General features: G+C 42.2%; 1 protein-coding gene across 1 annotated transcript; it reads left to right on the top strand.

Annotated features, from left to right (window-relative positions):
* The first annotated feature begins 8,934 nt into the window (after positions 1 to 8,934).
* On the top strand, positions 8,935 to 13,684 carry cirsr (corepressor of RBPJ and splicing regulator). The gene is made up of 10 exons (XM_083908844.1): positions 8,935 to 9,106; positions 9,588 to 9,682; positions 9,943 to 10,016; positions 10,154 to 10,167; positions 10,282 to 10,334; positions 10,430 to 10,478; positions 10,789 to 10,909; positions 11,787 to 11,893; positions 12,166 to 12,251; positions 12,636 to 13,684. The coding sequence occupies exons 1-10, from the start codon at positions 9,035 to 9,037 to the stop codon at positions 13,309 to 13,311; spliced, it is 1,347 nt and encodes a 448-aa protein (XP_083764970.1). The 5' UTR covers positions 8,935 to 9,034; the 3' UTR covers positions 13,312 to 13,684.
* The last annotated feature ends 822 nt before the right edge of the window (positions 13,685 to 14,506 follow it).

Here is a 14,506-nt window from a genome sequence, read left to right as displayed (position 1 = left end):
AATTTTAAAAATGTTTCTAGGATTGACTTGGTGTCTGGAGCTTTGTGTTTAACCCTGATTTAAACACAAGTGGTCTTTTGCCTCTTATTTGCACAGCTGGTGATAGGACTTTATGGCTTGCCCAACGTGGGGGTTTTGATGGAACATCGGGTTAACTTATTAGCTTGTAGCGTCATTAAGACCATGCTTAATTCTCATGTCTTGGTTGGTTGCAAGAGAAACTGCTATCTCCACTGTCAGTGTAGAACAGGAAAGGCAGGTAGAGTTTAGGGAGGGCATCCATAGGTGGACCCTGACTGGATGTGAGGACCTGTTGCATTTGACCAGGTGAGCTACCTGAAAATTTTGTCATTTGTTTTTTTTTGTTTTTCTCGTGACTTATCAAATTCTGTCTTGTTTTGTAGAGACGATGAGGCCTACATCAGATTTCTGGATCAGAGAACCCCATGGTGGACACCAAGACCTGGAGAAGACCCTTCTATGATGAGGACCTTGCCCCAGATGATCTGATCCTTCTGTGATGAAGACTTCACCCCAGATGAGCCCAACCCTTCTACGATGAGGCCTCTTTTCCATGGGATGTCTTCAGGTACGTTCTTTCAGATAGTACTCAAGTTGTTTAATCAATTTTTTTCCCCCCTTGTGACTTATCAAATTCTGCCTCGCTTTGTAGAGACCATGAAGGCTGCAGCAGGTTTCTGGATCGGAAGAGTCCATGGTTGACACCAAGACCTGGAGAAGTCTTGTCCTGGATGACAGCCCCAGGAGGACTTTGCCCCAAGATGAACCGACCCCTCCCCTTCTACGGTGAGGCCTCTTATCCACAGGATGTCTTCAGGTGCGTTTTTTCAGATGGTTCTTAATTTGTTTAATCCATATTTACTTAATACCAAAGTGTGCTGACTCCCTTCTATTTATTTTTAGATATTGGACCAAACTGAACCCATGACTCAATGGCTGCTACATCACTCTGCCCAACAGGACATGAACACTGAGATGTTTTTTCTTTTCTTTTTTTCTATGGACTAAAGCCAGAAACCCTGTGCAATTGAAGTCTTAAACTTTATGCACTGCCATCAGCCTTTGAATTTGCTAACTAAATTGTAATTCAATGTTAATGCCGACTTGTCTCACTGTCGAGTTTATTTCCCTCTAAAGACTGGGGTTGAACCTTTCTGTGTTCATAGTCTTTTGCGCGTTATGTTGGGAGGCCTCCCAGCAGGGGATTTATGTTCCCCTGCAAAACCATCCGTTGCTCGTCTGAGGGATGCAGGCCTATCCTGCATAGTTTATTTCTAAAATGGGATTGTAGGTTGCAGGATTAGAGCGCGTTTAGTTTCTTTAGGAGGACACAAACCTGGCAGAGAGACAACGCCGATTATATAACTGAATGTTATGCCAAATGTTACAACTTTAACCTTTTGACGTGACAAATTGTAATAAAACTTTTTTTTTCTTATGGCTGAATTCCAGGAATCATGTTTACAAAATCATACAGAAAGTGTTAGTGTTGAGACTTTTGTGCAAGTAATCTCTTGTAGCAGGAGCAAGCAGCTGCAAACTGAAAACAAAAAAAACAAAAAAAATGATGATTTGGTTTGAATGGTTTGTTTATGAAATTTAAAAATAAAATGTCACAAGAAGCTGAAAAAACAGATTACTAAAGATTATCAAAATAGTTGGTGATTAAATTTGGTAAATGTTACAGCCCTGATTAGGAAATAACTAACACAACAAAGTTATGTCAAATTGTTACCTCCCGAGATGTTAACCAGGGGATGAGGGGAGGAGGAGTAGAGCAGGGAGAGAGAGACACCAACACACCACCACTGCCCCAAGGCCATAACAAAAATAAATGTAAAACAAATATTGTGCCTTTTTACGGGTTATCATGCTTCAAAAATAGCTGCTGGAATTTAGCTACTGTCCAGATTTTTATCGGCTGCTTCTTACGGCTCAATAAACTACCCTCTGGAAAGGGCGACCAGAACAAGTATGGCGGACAACTCGAGTGTCTTTAAGAGGTTTTATTCTAAACACAATTCAATACACTACTTAATAGGTTGTAAACCGGCAAAGCATACAGGTTCTGATGATCAGTTACAGATGAAAACACACAAATAAGGGGTTGGTTATATATAAGAAGTGCCTTGGATGTTAAGGCTTTGATTGTGATTGCTTTGATGACAATCTCACTCTGATTCCGTACAGAATGCGCTGAATAACTGCTAGAAAGTTCTACACCTCCCACTTGGCTTCCTGGTTCTTGAACCCAAGTAAGCCACAACAACGGTTCAAACAGTTATAGAGATTATAAATTACAATTAATTCATCAATGATAATAATTAAGACTTAAGCAGATGTAACATTTACCTAAAGTACATAAAGTCACGTCCTTAAACAGGAACGCGCTACCTACATCAACGCATTACATATTTCACACGATGTGCGTAAACAAAGTACATTGATTACATGTCAATCAGTCCAGAATGAATAAGTGTCGTCACGGTATCCTGGGGGGGGGGGGGGGGGGTCTTTATCCTTAACCGAAACACCCCACGGACAGTAGGAGGGGGGGTCTTGATCCACGACCGAAACACTCTACCGATTGGTGGAGGGGTAGGTCGGGTATTCTGCAGCGATGGTTTACTCCTGCTCCTCCACTGGTAGTAGGACTACCGGCGGCCTGACATCCCTGTGGAGGATGGCGAAGGGGCAACTTTCCATCCCCTGGCTTCTCTCGCAATGCCCGCCAGAGACTGGACAACTTTGGCAAGTTCTTACTTTCGAGTCTCGTACCACGCCTTTTGCTTTGGGATATACTTCTACGGCTCGCTCTAGCCTGAATTGGTCCCTCAATGCATTCTGGTCGGCCAACCACACCCAGCCTCCAATTGCCATTTCTAGTAAGTGTATGCCACTTCCGCCGGGCGAAAAGGCTCGGGCCCTCCGGCTGGCTCCACCGATTCCAGAACTCATTGACTTCAATTTGAATCGCCCTCAGTCTTACGACAGGGTAGGTTGGGTACTCGAATCCTTGAGTGTCCCCGCTAGGCCCAGGACGGCCAAGCAGGAGTGTGTTAGGGATGATAACCCCGACTAGTTCGTCCCGCACCTGAGCCCTGGCACCGACGGGCCTCTCGTTGGACAAGTTGGCTGCTATGTAGAGGAGGGTTTGGAACTCCAGTGCTGTCAAGTTACCCTCTTCGTCAACGTTACTCAGTGCTCTTTTGAGCGCGCGGACTGCTGCTTCAGCTGCTCCGTTCCGGTGTAGAGAGTCTGCTGAGTGAGACACCCAAGTCCAATCGGTCCCTGTGGCTGCCGCCTTTGCCTGGATCTGGTCCTTATCGACATTATTTAGAAACCTATAAAGTTCCTTCAGCACTGGCCTGACGCCTACAAAATTCCCTTGATCTAACCAAAGTTTCCTTGGGTGGCCCCTTGAGAGCTGCGAAGTGCTGGTACGTCTTCAAGGACCCTTCTGTTGACGAGTCTTCTACGATGTCAGCGTGAATTGCTTTTGATGCCGTACAGCTGAACACTACACCCAACACTTTCATCTTCTTCTTTCTCCGTCTAACAGTGTCTCTGATAGTGTAGGGCCCGAAGAGGTTAAGTGCCATTAACTCAAAGGGTGAGGCAACGCCCTCATGGTTAATTGAGGCGTTGTTGGGGGCCAAGGGCACTCCGGGGGGCACGCCGGGCTCTCCCTGGCTGAAACTCTGGACTCTGCCGTAGCACCTCAGCAATCCTGAGGCCTCATCCTTGCTGACAACGAGCCAGTTAAGCGTTGTTACAGGGAATGGGACTCCCTGTTGAGTGGCCAGGCACAGGTCTAGGAATTCAACTTTGAGTTCTTTCACTGTCAGTGTCGCCTCCCACTTTGCTGGAATAGGGGCTCTCAGTGTATGAGCCAACCACTTCTCCGCTAGTGGGGGTCCATCTGGAAACATCACGTGGTGGATGATTCTAACCCTGTACCACCTGCCTCTATCCCAGGGGTTGTTCCGCCCGGCAATCTGGCTCAGTAGGACACAACGAGGTCTCCGGAGTCCTGGTGTCTCTATTTCCACTTCTTCTTCAGTGGGGTCAATTCCAGTTCCCTTCTTCTCCCCTCTCTTAGAGGAGTTAATAGGGGCCATCATTAAGGGAAACAATCCTTTTTGCACGAGGTTGTTGTTTTCTCCCCTTAGTTGATTGGATGGCACCAGAGTCTGGGTTTGTTTTGTCTCGTCCTTCCTCCCACTTTGACCTAACTGGACCCAGGGTTTAAGGTAAAAAACCCCTCCTTTCAGGGTCTTTTGCACTGCTTTCAGGATCTCATCTCGGTGCTGTAGGTTGTTGTGGGAGGTATTTTCCTCTATTACTCCTTTTTCCTCTTTGATGTCAGTGAACTGGGGTAACTTTGCGGTCTCGCTCATAGCTGCCTGTGCAATGTATGAAGTGGGCTTGTCTCCCATGTTCACTTTCACTGTAGTGTGGTCCTCAATCTCATCAGACGGCGAGTCTCTCCACAGGAATTGATGCATGTAGACTTCTTGTTCTTCCGGCCACATTGAATTGTGCATCTTGGAGATGTCACCCTCCCTGAATCTGAGGAGAACTGCTCTAATGGTGTTGAGGGCATCTGGGTATTTCTCAGCAGAGGCCACCATCTCGTCAGCGGCCTTCTCTGCATTTGAACCTGGGTCTTTTTCAGTAGAGGCCATTACCTTGTCAGTGGCCTTCTCAGCATCTGAGCATGGGTCTTTCTCAGTAGAGGCCATCATCTCGTCAGTGGCCTTCTCAGTGTCTGAGCCTGGAGGCCTTACATGTCCCAGGGGATTATCATCATCGACGTCCAGGGTGGGTTTAGACGATTCGGTCCCCATCTCTGGCCCGGAATCCTCATCCACCTCTGGCTTGGCGTCATCTTTAGTCTCTGCCTTGGCGTCATCTTCAGTCTCTGCCTTAACCTCTAGTTCAGGCTCTGTCTTGACCCCAGGCTCCGGTTCTGGTTCTACCTTGGCCTCTGGTTTTGGCTTTGGTTCAGGCCCTGCCCTAGGGTCAGTCGCAATTTCACACGCTGGCTCAGTTTCAGCCTTTGCAGCTTTGCACGCTGGTTCACTCTCAGCCTCGGCCTGAGCAAAGCTGTCCTCACTCGGTGCGGGCTCAGATTCTGCACAAGCATCTGCGTCAGTTACATCTTTTTCTGACTCGTGCCCTTCCACCGATGTCGTTGCTGCGGCTTCTGTTGCTGCCTTTGCTGTTGTTCGGACTTCCTCACTGCCCTTTTCTCTCGTCTTCCCTGTGGAGTGTTCTTTGACTTTGATAGCCGCCGCCCTCACCGCCCTGCTTGTTGTCACTTTTTGTAAGTGGTGTGATTTGCCAAGGGAACAGTTCCGCTGTACTGGGGTTCCGGTCCAGGACATGCAGGAACCATGTGGTGCACCACTTCCTTGTCTTATACTGGAGTTGACAGGGGTAGTACTGGGTTTCGGTGGTTGTGGTGTGCTGGTGGAGGTTTCCCGTTGGTATTTGGTGACCTTGCTGTCAAGGTGATGTTCCCATCCTTTCATCAGGTCTTCCTTGTCGTCTTGTAATGACGAAAGGAAACTCCATTTCTTTGTTCCATGTGGTTGGTAGTCTTTCCAGGTACTCACGGCGTTTCTGATTTTATCGAGTTTTTGGTCAAGTTTGGTACCTTGGTGCTCCTGCCATAATATTCGCGGTGTTGTTTTGTCTTTACTGAGTGCCTCAGTTTTGTCAAAAATTGATTTAAACTCCGTAATGAAAGCGTCTATTTTGGGTTCTGCTTGCGTAAACCACAGTGTTTCTATGGTGGTGTGGTACTCTCGTATGGTGGCGTTTTTCTTTGCTAGGGCGTTGCCCTGTCGCCTCTTGAACTTATCCTCATCCATTGAGTCTTCCATCTTCTCTAGTGTCGCGGCATATTTAAAGCTTGTGCTAAGGAAGTTTTTGTAATCGGTGAGCAGCGTTTCTATACTTCTTTCGACCGGTTCACTCCCTGGTAAACTGGCCGTGGCGATGAGAAGGTGCATGTTTATTGTGAGGACGTCTCTCGCTCTGGACCACTCCTGTTCTCGGTCCTCCAATTCTAGTTCGTTGCCAGCCATCTTACTTTTCTCTTGGCTCTCGATCAGTTTAACTGAAGAGATCAAAGGCGGTTAGCAGTTGGGCCTCGGTAACAACGATAAACGATACGGCCGCCCTGCGACGTCGATTCTTCGATGTCGTGGTAGCAGTTGCGTTGAGTCTCAGCAGCGTTGGCTTGTCTCCTTTGACGGCCAAGCGTTGACTCTTTGGTGGTTTGTTCGGTAACTATTGGCTCCTTTACCAGTGGTTGACACAGCTCCACTTTACTTTGCTCGGTAACTATTGGTTCCTTTACCAGTAGTTGGCGCAGCTCCGCTTTACTTGCAGCTGCGGTACTTCTTTTGCCTTCAACGGCCTCGTTAGCTCGCCTTCGGTTGCTCCGTCGCGGTGGCTGCTTTAGCCCTTTGACGGCCCTGTTGGCTCTTAGCTTTTTGCTCGTTGTGGTGGCGTTTTTGTGGTCCCGACGATGTTCTTCAACGACGGGCGTTCCCCGCTCGGCACCGTGTTCTTCGACAACGATCCCTACCACGGTTTACAACTGTCCAGATTTTTATCGGCTGCTTCTTACGGCTCAATAAACTACCCTCTGGAAAGGGCGACCAGAACAAGTATGGCGGACAACTCGAGTGTCTTTAAGAGGTTTTATTCTAAACACAATTCAATACACTACTTAATAGGTTGTAAACCGGCAAAGCATACAGGTTCTGATGATCAGTTACAGATGAAAACACACAAATAAGGGGTTGGTTATATATAAGAAGTGCCTTGGATGTTAAGGCTTTGATTGTGATTGCTTTGATGACAATCTCACTCTGATTCCGTACAGAATGCGCTGAATAACTGCTAGAAAGTTCTACAGCTACCGTTTCCCTAATCTATTCATTCTTTTCTCCGTTTGTTTGGTCCAGAAAATGTTGCTCGGTGTTCCCTAAACTTAGAAAAGCTCATCCTCAAATGTCATGTTTTGTCCACAAACCGAAATGTATTTTTTAATTTGTCACACGGAGCAAAGAATCCAGAAAATATACACTTAAGAAGCTGCAAAATCAGACCTTGTTTTAATTCTGATGAATTGAAGTGATGAAGTGATTTAGGATGCAAATCTCAGAATTGAAGGTGGTGAACTTAAATGTAGTTTATAAATATATTTCAGCACAATCTAATAGTAACAAAATGGAATCTAATTCGTACTACCGAATTAAAGAGTCTTTATGAGCAGAGATGGAAAGTAATGAATTACATTTACTTATGTTACTGTAGGTGTTTTGTGTTACTACTGAAGTATTTTTATTTATTTTTTTAAGTACTGTACTTTGCTATGTTGCTGGAGGCGCCCTGGTCGCTGGAGTCTCGCTGGAGGGCGCCCTGGTCGCTGGACGCTGGAGTCACCTCCCGCAGGTTTTGATGTGCTGGACAAAATATTCCTTTCTCACAATGACTTTTGTGCAAAAGCCACAGTGATAATGACTGCTTTGCACACAGTCAAGGTGGCATTTGTGTAGACACTGTACCCAAAGACAAAAGTGATTGAGAAGTTTCAAGAAACAAAACAATATATATTTTGTAATCTGTCTGAGAGAGGTTCAAAGGACAATCATTATCACATTAACCCATTAAGGCCTGAAGCGCCTGGAATAAATGCCTCTAAAACCTGAGGTTCAATGCCTACTAAATGACTGATTTCTCTGCCTCTGTAGCAGATATAGGAACACATTTCAAAAGGTGTTTGATAGCTTACACCTGTGGCTTTCCTGTGAAATCTAGTTTTAGATACAAAAATGTAAAATTAAAGTGAATAACTATTTTCAATTAAAAAAACAGTAAGAAAATAAAGTAATGTCAACATGTGTCAGTGCCTTGATTTAGTCCTGATGGAGTGTGAAATCCACTGTCACCCCTGATGTGCGGTTGTAAACACTCCGTCGATTACGGTGATATTTATCGTTATCGCCAACCTCGTCGTCTTCAAACATAATTATGTCTTAACCATAAATCCCGGTCGATTTGTTCAGCGCATTCGAAGTTATCAGCGATGACGAGAAACTCCTCAAAATCACTGCCTTCCGAAATCTCTCCATGTCTCTTACTTGAGCGTGAATAAGAAAACCCTTAATTAAATAAAAAAAACATTCAATAATTACTAGGCATTTAAAGATATATATTATTACATTTCTGTATTTTGCCCTGTGACAACAATACAATACTTCCATAGATGTTGATCCATTTGAGACGGGTAAGATTGCTTTGTATTTCAGATGACCTGTCATGAGCCAGTTTACATACTATACATCCATCTCAGCATATTTGCATTCCAAATCATACAGGGTTATAGGCTATAAAACAAAACATAATAAATCCCTGGGTGGATGCGGGCGCCACCTTGTGGCTAAACATCGACACTGAAGTCATAACTTAATCACGAGTTTTAATTTTCAAATGATTATTAATACTATTCTTGTAATTTGAAGCCATGTCTGTCTTGACTGCGGGTGATGGCGACCTCTGCTGGTGACATTAGATGCTCTTTATTTCGGCAGGGTAAACGTTTTCTTCAATATCCATTCACACACTCCGCTAAAATAATAGTTATAGCCTACATGTCCTTCTCCCAAACAACTAGCTGTTATCGTTTCACCTTTCACAAAAATAAATGTACTACATTACAGTGTATAAAAGAGAATGGTATATAATCTGTATGAAAATAAATGAGCAGGCTTTTATTTTGAAGTTTTTACACTTCACTTCCGCTTCCGGTCTGTTTTATTTTCATAACAGAACTTGTGGCTGCTCGTTAGTCTCGCGAGAGTTGGTGAGGCAGGCTGGGCTCCTCAATGTAAATCCATCTTCCCTGTTTACAAGCTGGGCCATCGAGCTAAACACGTCGTCAGCTAACATAGCAATTCATTTTCATTTAAGATAACGTTATCGGTTACCAACCATGGGGAAGTCGTTTGCAAATTTCATGTGTAAGAAGGACTTCCACCCTGCGTCGAAGTCAAATATCAAAAAGGTAAGTGCTAGGCTCAGTTAGCCCAGTTAGCATACGGGTTAACAAGCGAAGCTAATGCATTTGCTAGTTTTCGTCTTAGCAACAGCTTCCATATGTTGTTATCACTGTACATAATAATGTTTATTTTAAGCGGTATTATTCTGTATGAACCATTTAATGTGCAGACTAACCATTTGGAGACTTTGTTTTGCAGCGTGCTAGCGTAAAGCTAAAACTTCTGTGAATAATTGCTAACGTTGTTTGATTTGTCTTATGTTCATTTTGCCACCACAGAGGAGCCACTATTCTGATCATAGTGTATATATGTTTGAATTAAACGAATCACAGTCATATTCAGCTGTAGTTAATTCACGTCATACAGATTATTGAGTGACAAATCACATTCCACTGAAAAGAACGAGCAATTCCCACATTTTCTCCCCAAAATGTGTGGAGAATATATGTTATAATCCAAATCCATCTTCTGTTATTTATCTTGCAGGTATGGATAGCAGAGCAGAAATTGACATACGACAAGAAAAAGCAAGAAGACCTAATGCAGGCTTATGTGAAAGAACAGGACACGTACAACAACAGGTTCGATAAATACACTGCATGTAGTTGTTTTAATATCAGGTTTAAAAAAACAAAACACTTTAAGTACTTAATTGATAACTGCACATTGAATGTTTTACATGTTGAATTTTTTTTTTTATTACACATGTCCCCATGCAGCTTTGGAAATGTCCAGAGTACTTTTTCTGTAAACCTCCCAAATGTAAATGTTATTTAATGCTGATTTATGAATATAATTGTCATGACTTTTATCATTACTTTCCTTTTTATCATTGCTTCAGATTGTTGATGGGTGATGACCGTGTTAAAAATGGCCTCAATTTCATGTACGAGGCTCCACCCGGAGCATCCAAAGGTAAGTTGTCCGTCAAATGAATCATGTGTTGTCCCTTCAAATGTTATATCCTGTACCACACGATTGATTCTTGCGATCATAGTGCATTAATATTGTAATATTTATTCTTTCTTTCACATCTGTCTTTGGTTCTATAGAGGAAACAAAGGAGGTAAGCTTGAGAAAAGAACACGTTTAATATGTTTGGTATAGTTTTTCCTTGGTTTCCAATCATACTTAACAACATGTGAATAACAATTCGCAATTTAATTTGTGTATTTGCCAGGAGGGAGAAGATGAGTGCAGATTTGAGTGGCAGAAGCTTGCTCCTCGAGAAAAGTAAGTGGCTCAATTCTTATACTATGACTTTTTCTGTGAATATTGTCCAGTGTTCTGGAATTTATATTGTTTTTATTTTCAATTTTCTCTTGCAGATACGCAAAGGATGACATGAATATTAGAGATCAGCCATTTGGAATCCAGGTGTGTAATGATTTGTTTTTTTTTGAAGCATGTCTATTCTGTACTGCAACAATCATTCATAACCCCATATGTTTAAAAATGTGAATAACAGTGAGGTGCCATATTTATTTATTTTCTTTTCATTTAGATTTTCTTTTCTGGAACCAATAACATGCTTATCTAATATCTTTAAAAACTACACAATAGAGGAAGTTTTCTATTCCCGTCTGAATTCCACCTGCAGTACCTCCAAGGCACCAGTGTGCTGTGACCCACACTGCGGAGCTCTGATTGAGACAATTGTGAATATTGTCCATTGTAATCGTCACAGGTGCGGAACGTGAGATGCATCAAATGTCACAAATGGGGCCATGTGAACACAGACAGAGAGTGTCCTCTCTATGGACTGTCGGGCATCAATGCCAGCTCCATGGCTTCAGAGGAGGCAGCAGGTAGAGTACACATACAATAACATCATCACAAACACGCTGCCCTGCTTTTCCTTTTATTAGGTGTGGCCATTTTATCATTGTACTTAAACTATAACATTCATTAATGTTCGGTCTGCACTCTCACTTTGACAACTGATGATGCAGAACAACTAAATGGACCACTAAATGTTTTAGAACTCACGTAATTCAATATTAATATTATTATTTTGTATTGATTTTACTTTTCTGTATTTTACTCAAATACAGGAAACCATATAACTTATTTGATATATACAATTTACCTGCCAAATTTTTGTTTTACTATATATATTCTGTGTGTGTGTGTATACATATATATACATGTATATATATCTGTTAGAGATTTTTGTTGTAATATTATACAAAACTGCTGTGAATAATTGAATGCATTTAAAAAAGATCAGGGATCAGAATATGTCTGATATTTGCAGCCAGTAGCTGAGTTTTAGTCTGTCACTAGACTCTGCAGGTGTTACACCTACTGAAGGTTTCCTCTCAGGTTTCAGCTGGAGCCTGCGTTCTTCAGCTGATTCCGAGTTCTGCAATCAGCGAGTTGAGTAGTAAAGAAGGAATGTTTACTCAGGCAGAGTCCAGTCGGTGCATGGCGTTAATGCTGGAGTGCCGTTATGGTCCCCTTCTGTGCCGGCAGAAAGAAATGTAATTGTTGTGTATTCTGATTCCCCTAACTGCTGCTTTGGCAGAGAACGATATTCTATGATTTGCTCAGCCGGAAGTGGAGTGAGTTGATTTGATGTCCCATTCTGTTAACAAAGCCGCCCCTGAAATTCCCACTGTGGAGATGGTGTCTGGCATGGGTTTGACATCAATGAGACTCTGAGGCTGTGATTTGTGCTAACAGGTCCGTCGATGCACCCCTCAGAGTTAATGGCGGAGATGCGAAACAGTGGGTTTGCCCTGAAAAAATGTGTCCTTGATCGAAACGCTACTGTTTGTGATCCATCACAGGTAATTGTCTGTCTCGCACTCTCCCCATCTTTGCACACACAGGACAATATAGGAAAATGCACACGTTCTCTACCCTACAGAGAGAAAAAGACTAAACACAGCAAGTGTAAATGTTTCAAAATAGCCAGTTTTTAGAGCAACACATTAGACAATATCATAGATTTATTTCCGCTGAGGCAATTATATGCATTTGTTCATATTTGTCTTTGCTTAATTTGAAATTTGTTCTTTTATTTAAATGCTCTGTGTCATGCGCTGCTTTGTGTTTATAGGGATTTGTTGCCAGTGAGGAAGAGGAGGATCCTGAGGTAGAATTTCTGAAGTCATTAACGACCAAAGAAAAACAAAAGCTCCTCAGGTAAAAAATGTAGCACTTTAACTTCTGTTTTATATAAACGTATAGTAACTAAACTCAGCCAAAGTTAAATAATATTTTAACATGGTTTTGATATATTATGCTTCATATTGATATTGTAGGCTGAAAAAAATCCCAGATAAATCATCTGATCAATTAAAAGGTTGCCTTGATGTTATTGTATTTCATAAAAAAAATTTTGTAAAGCAACAAATGTAATGATTTTTTGTCGCATTTTCTCACCATTCCGGTGCTGTGATTTTTCATGTAGCTTATACATCTTTTAATATGTGAATAATTCAATTTACTTGACCAATATTGAACATGTTTCAGCTTCCTTTGACGGGATTGTTATTGAAATAGAGATGCTTTATTGTTGCTTTACAGAAAACTTGATCACCTGGAAAAGTCTAAGAAAAAGAAGAGCAAGAAGCAGAAGAAGAAGAGCAAAAGAAAGCACAAGAAAAAGCATGAAAGTAGCAGCAGCTCCAGTGACTCTTCCAGCAGCAGCAGCAGCGCTAGTGGCTCAGATTCAGACAGCCACGACAAGTTCAAGAGCCATAAGCGAAAGAAGAACAAGAAGAAAGATTCCTGTAGGGATAAGAGCTCCAAGAGCGAGCAACAAGTCAAGAGTCAGAAAAGGGGCTCCTCTCGCATGAGCAGGTCATCGAGCCCTCACACCAGACAGAGGAGGCCTGAAGAGGAGCCCCAGAATTATAGAGAAACTCGGACAGAGAGGGGAAGGAGCAGGAGTCGAAATCACAGCCCGCAAAACAAGAACAAGTCGGAGGGAGGTCAAGAGAAACAAAGACACGCCAGCAGGGACAGACAGAGACCTGGCAGCTCCAGGCCGGGCAAGGAGAGAAGTAGGAGCCGTGACAGAGGCAGGGAGGACAGGGGAAGAGACAAGCGTCACAGCGGTGATGGTGAGAGGAACAGAAGTGGCACAGATGGATGGACAGGCAGAACAGTGGATGGGAGGAGCAGAAGCAGGGAAAGGAGGAGAGAAAGGAGTAGGGAGAGAAGAGAGAGGAGCTCAGAAGGAACTAGAAGAAAGCACTGACTTTTTCCAGTTACTGTAAGACTTAAACATTAAATTACACATGAAAAGTTTTTTTTTGTACATAGCCGTCTATTAAGAAGTTGTGAATGAGACAGACAGTGAAGGTCTCCGTTTCTTCCAGTAGAGGGAAGCAGTCGACAGAAAACAAATGTCTGTGTGCAGCTCATTGCACTCTGGTCATGTCTTGGACTGTGTGAAAGCGTCCAAATGAATTGATTAGCATTGGAAGCAATTTGCAGCTATGATCTGCTGATGGGAAAATGTTAGAGTCTTTTTCACGGTCAGGTGACTTTTGGAAAAGAGTTAAAGTGTTTGTCTGTCGCTGCCGTTTTTAATCCTTATTTTATAATCGTGTATTTTTGAAGGGGAAAAAATCGACACTGTAAGTTGGAATGTTTGACGGCCGTTGACGCCTGTACAAATATGATTTTTGTCTTCTGATTAAATGTTTTACCCTCTCAGTTTTTGTCATTGTCAGGTGAAATTAATGACAGCGCTGGGTGGAGAACGGAGATGTAGACTTTCACCAAGTGTTAAAATGTAAAGTCCCTAAACCTGACTTAAAAAAAAATAAATATATATATATATATATATTTACGCATGATAACCTTTATTTAAGTAATTATCATAAAATAATACATGCTTTATATGGTTGTAAAGCTGGATTTTGGGCGATTGGGAAATAAAAAATCTCCCAAGATCGAACGCGTAAATACAGAAACAGCAAATCAACAATGAGAGCGTGCGGATAAATCAACCCACATTGTTTATTTTATTTTAATGCAGACCAATGTATTTATATTTGGATACAGGACGTGGCGCGCAATTTAGGAAATGTATATTATGGTATTTAAATTAAAATTAGATTTTTGTGATTCACAATTACAGGCCTAAAATTTGACACGTGCAATTTCCAAATCTAAATCTAAAAAAACAAAGGAATAAAAAAAAAGTTAAATCCATATAAAATAAACAATTAATATTTTTTTTATCAGTAAATACAAATCTGTGAATTAACATTTAAATGCACCATCTCGTCGTTACATTTTCCGCACACGCTGCTGGCGCCTCTCTCTCTCTTTTTATACATTTTGATGAAATTCAAATTGGCAGTCTAATTTGATAGTTTTCACTATGTGGTCGCTTCCTTGAAGCCGCTGTTGCACAAAAGGAAATGAAAATAATTTCCCTCTAT

Source organism: Microchirus variegatus (assembly GCF_963457635.1).
Source record: "Microchirus variegatus genome assembly, chromosome: 22".
Classification (NCBI taxonomy): domain Eukaryota; kingdom Metazoa; phylum Chordata; class Actinopteri; order Pleuronectiformes; family Soleidae; genus Microchirus; species Microchirus variegatus.
Note: the sequence above shows the minus strand (reverse complement) of the source record. Positions and strands in the feature narration are given on the sequence as shown.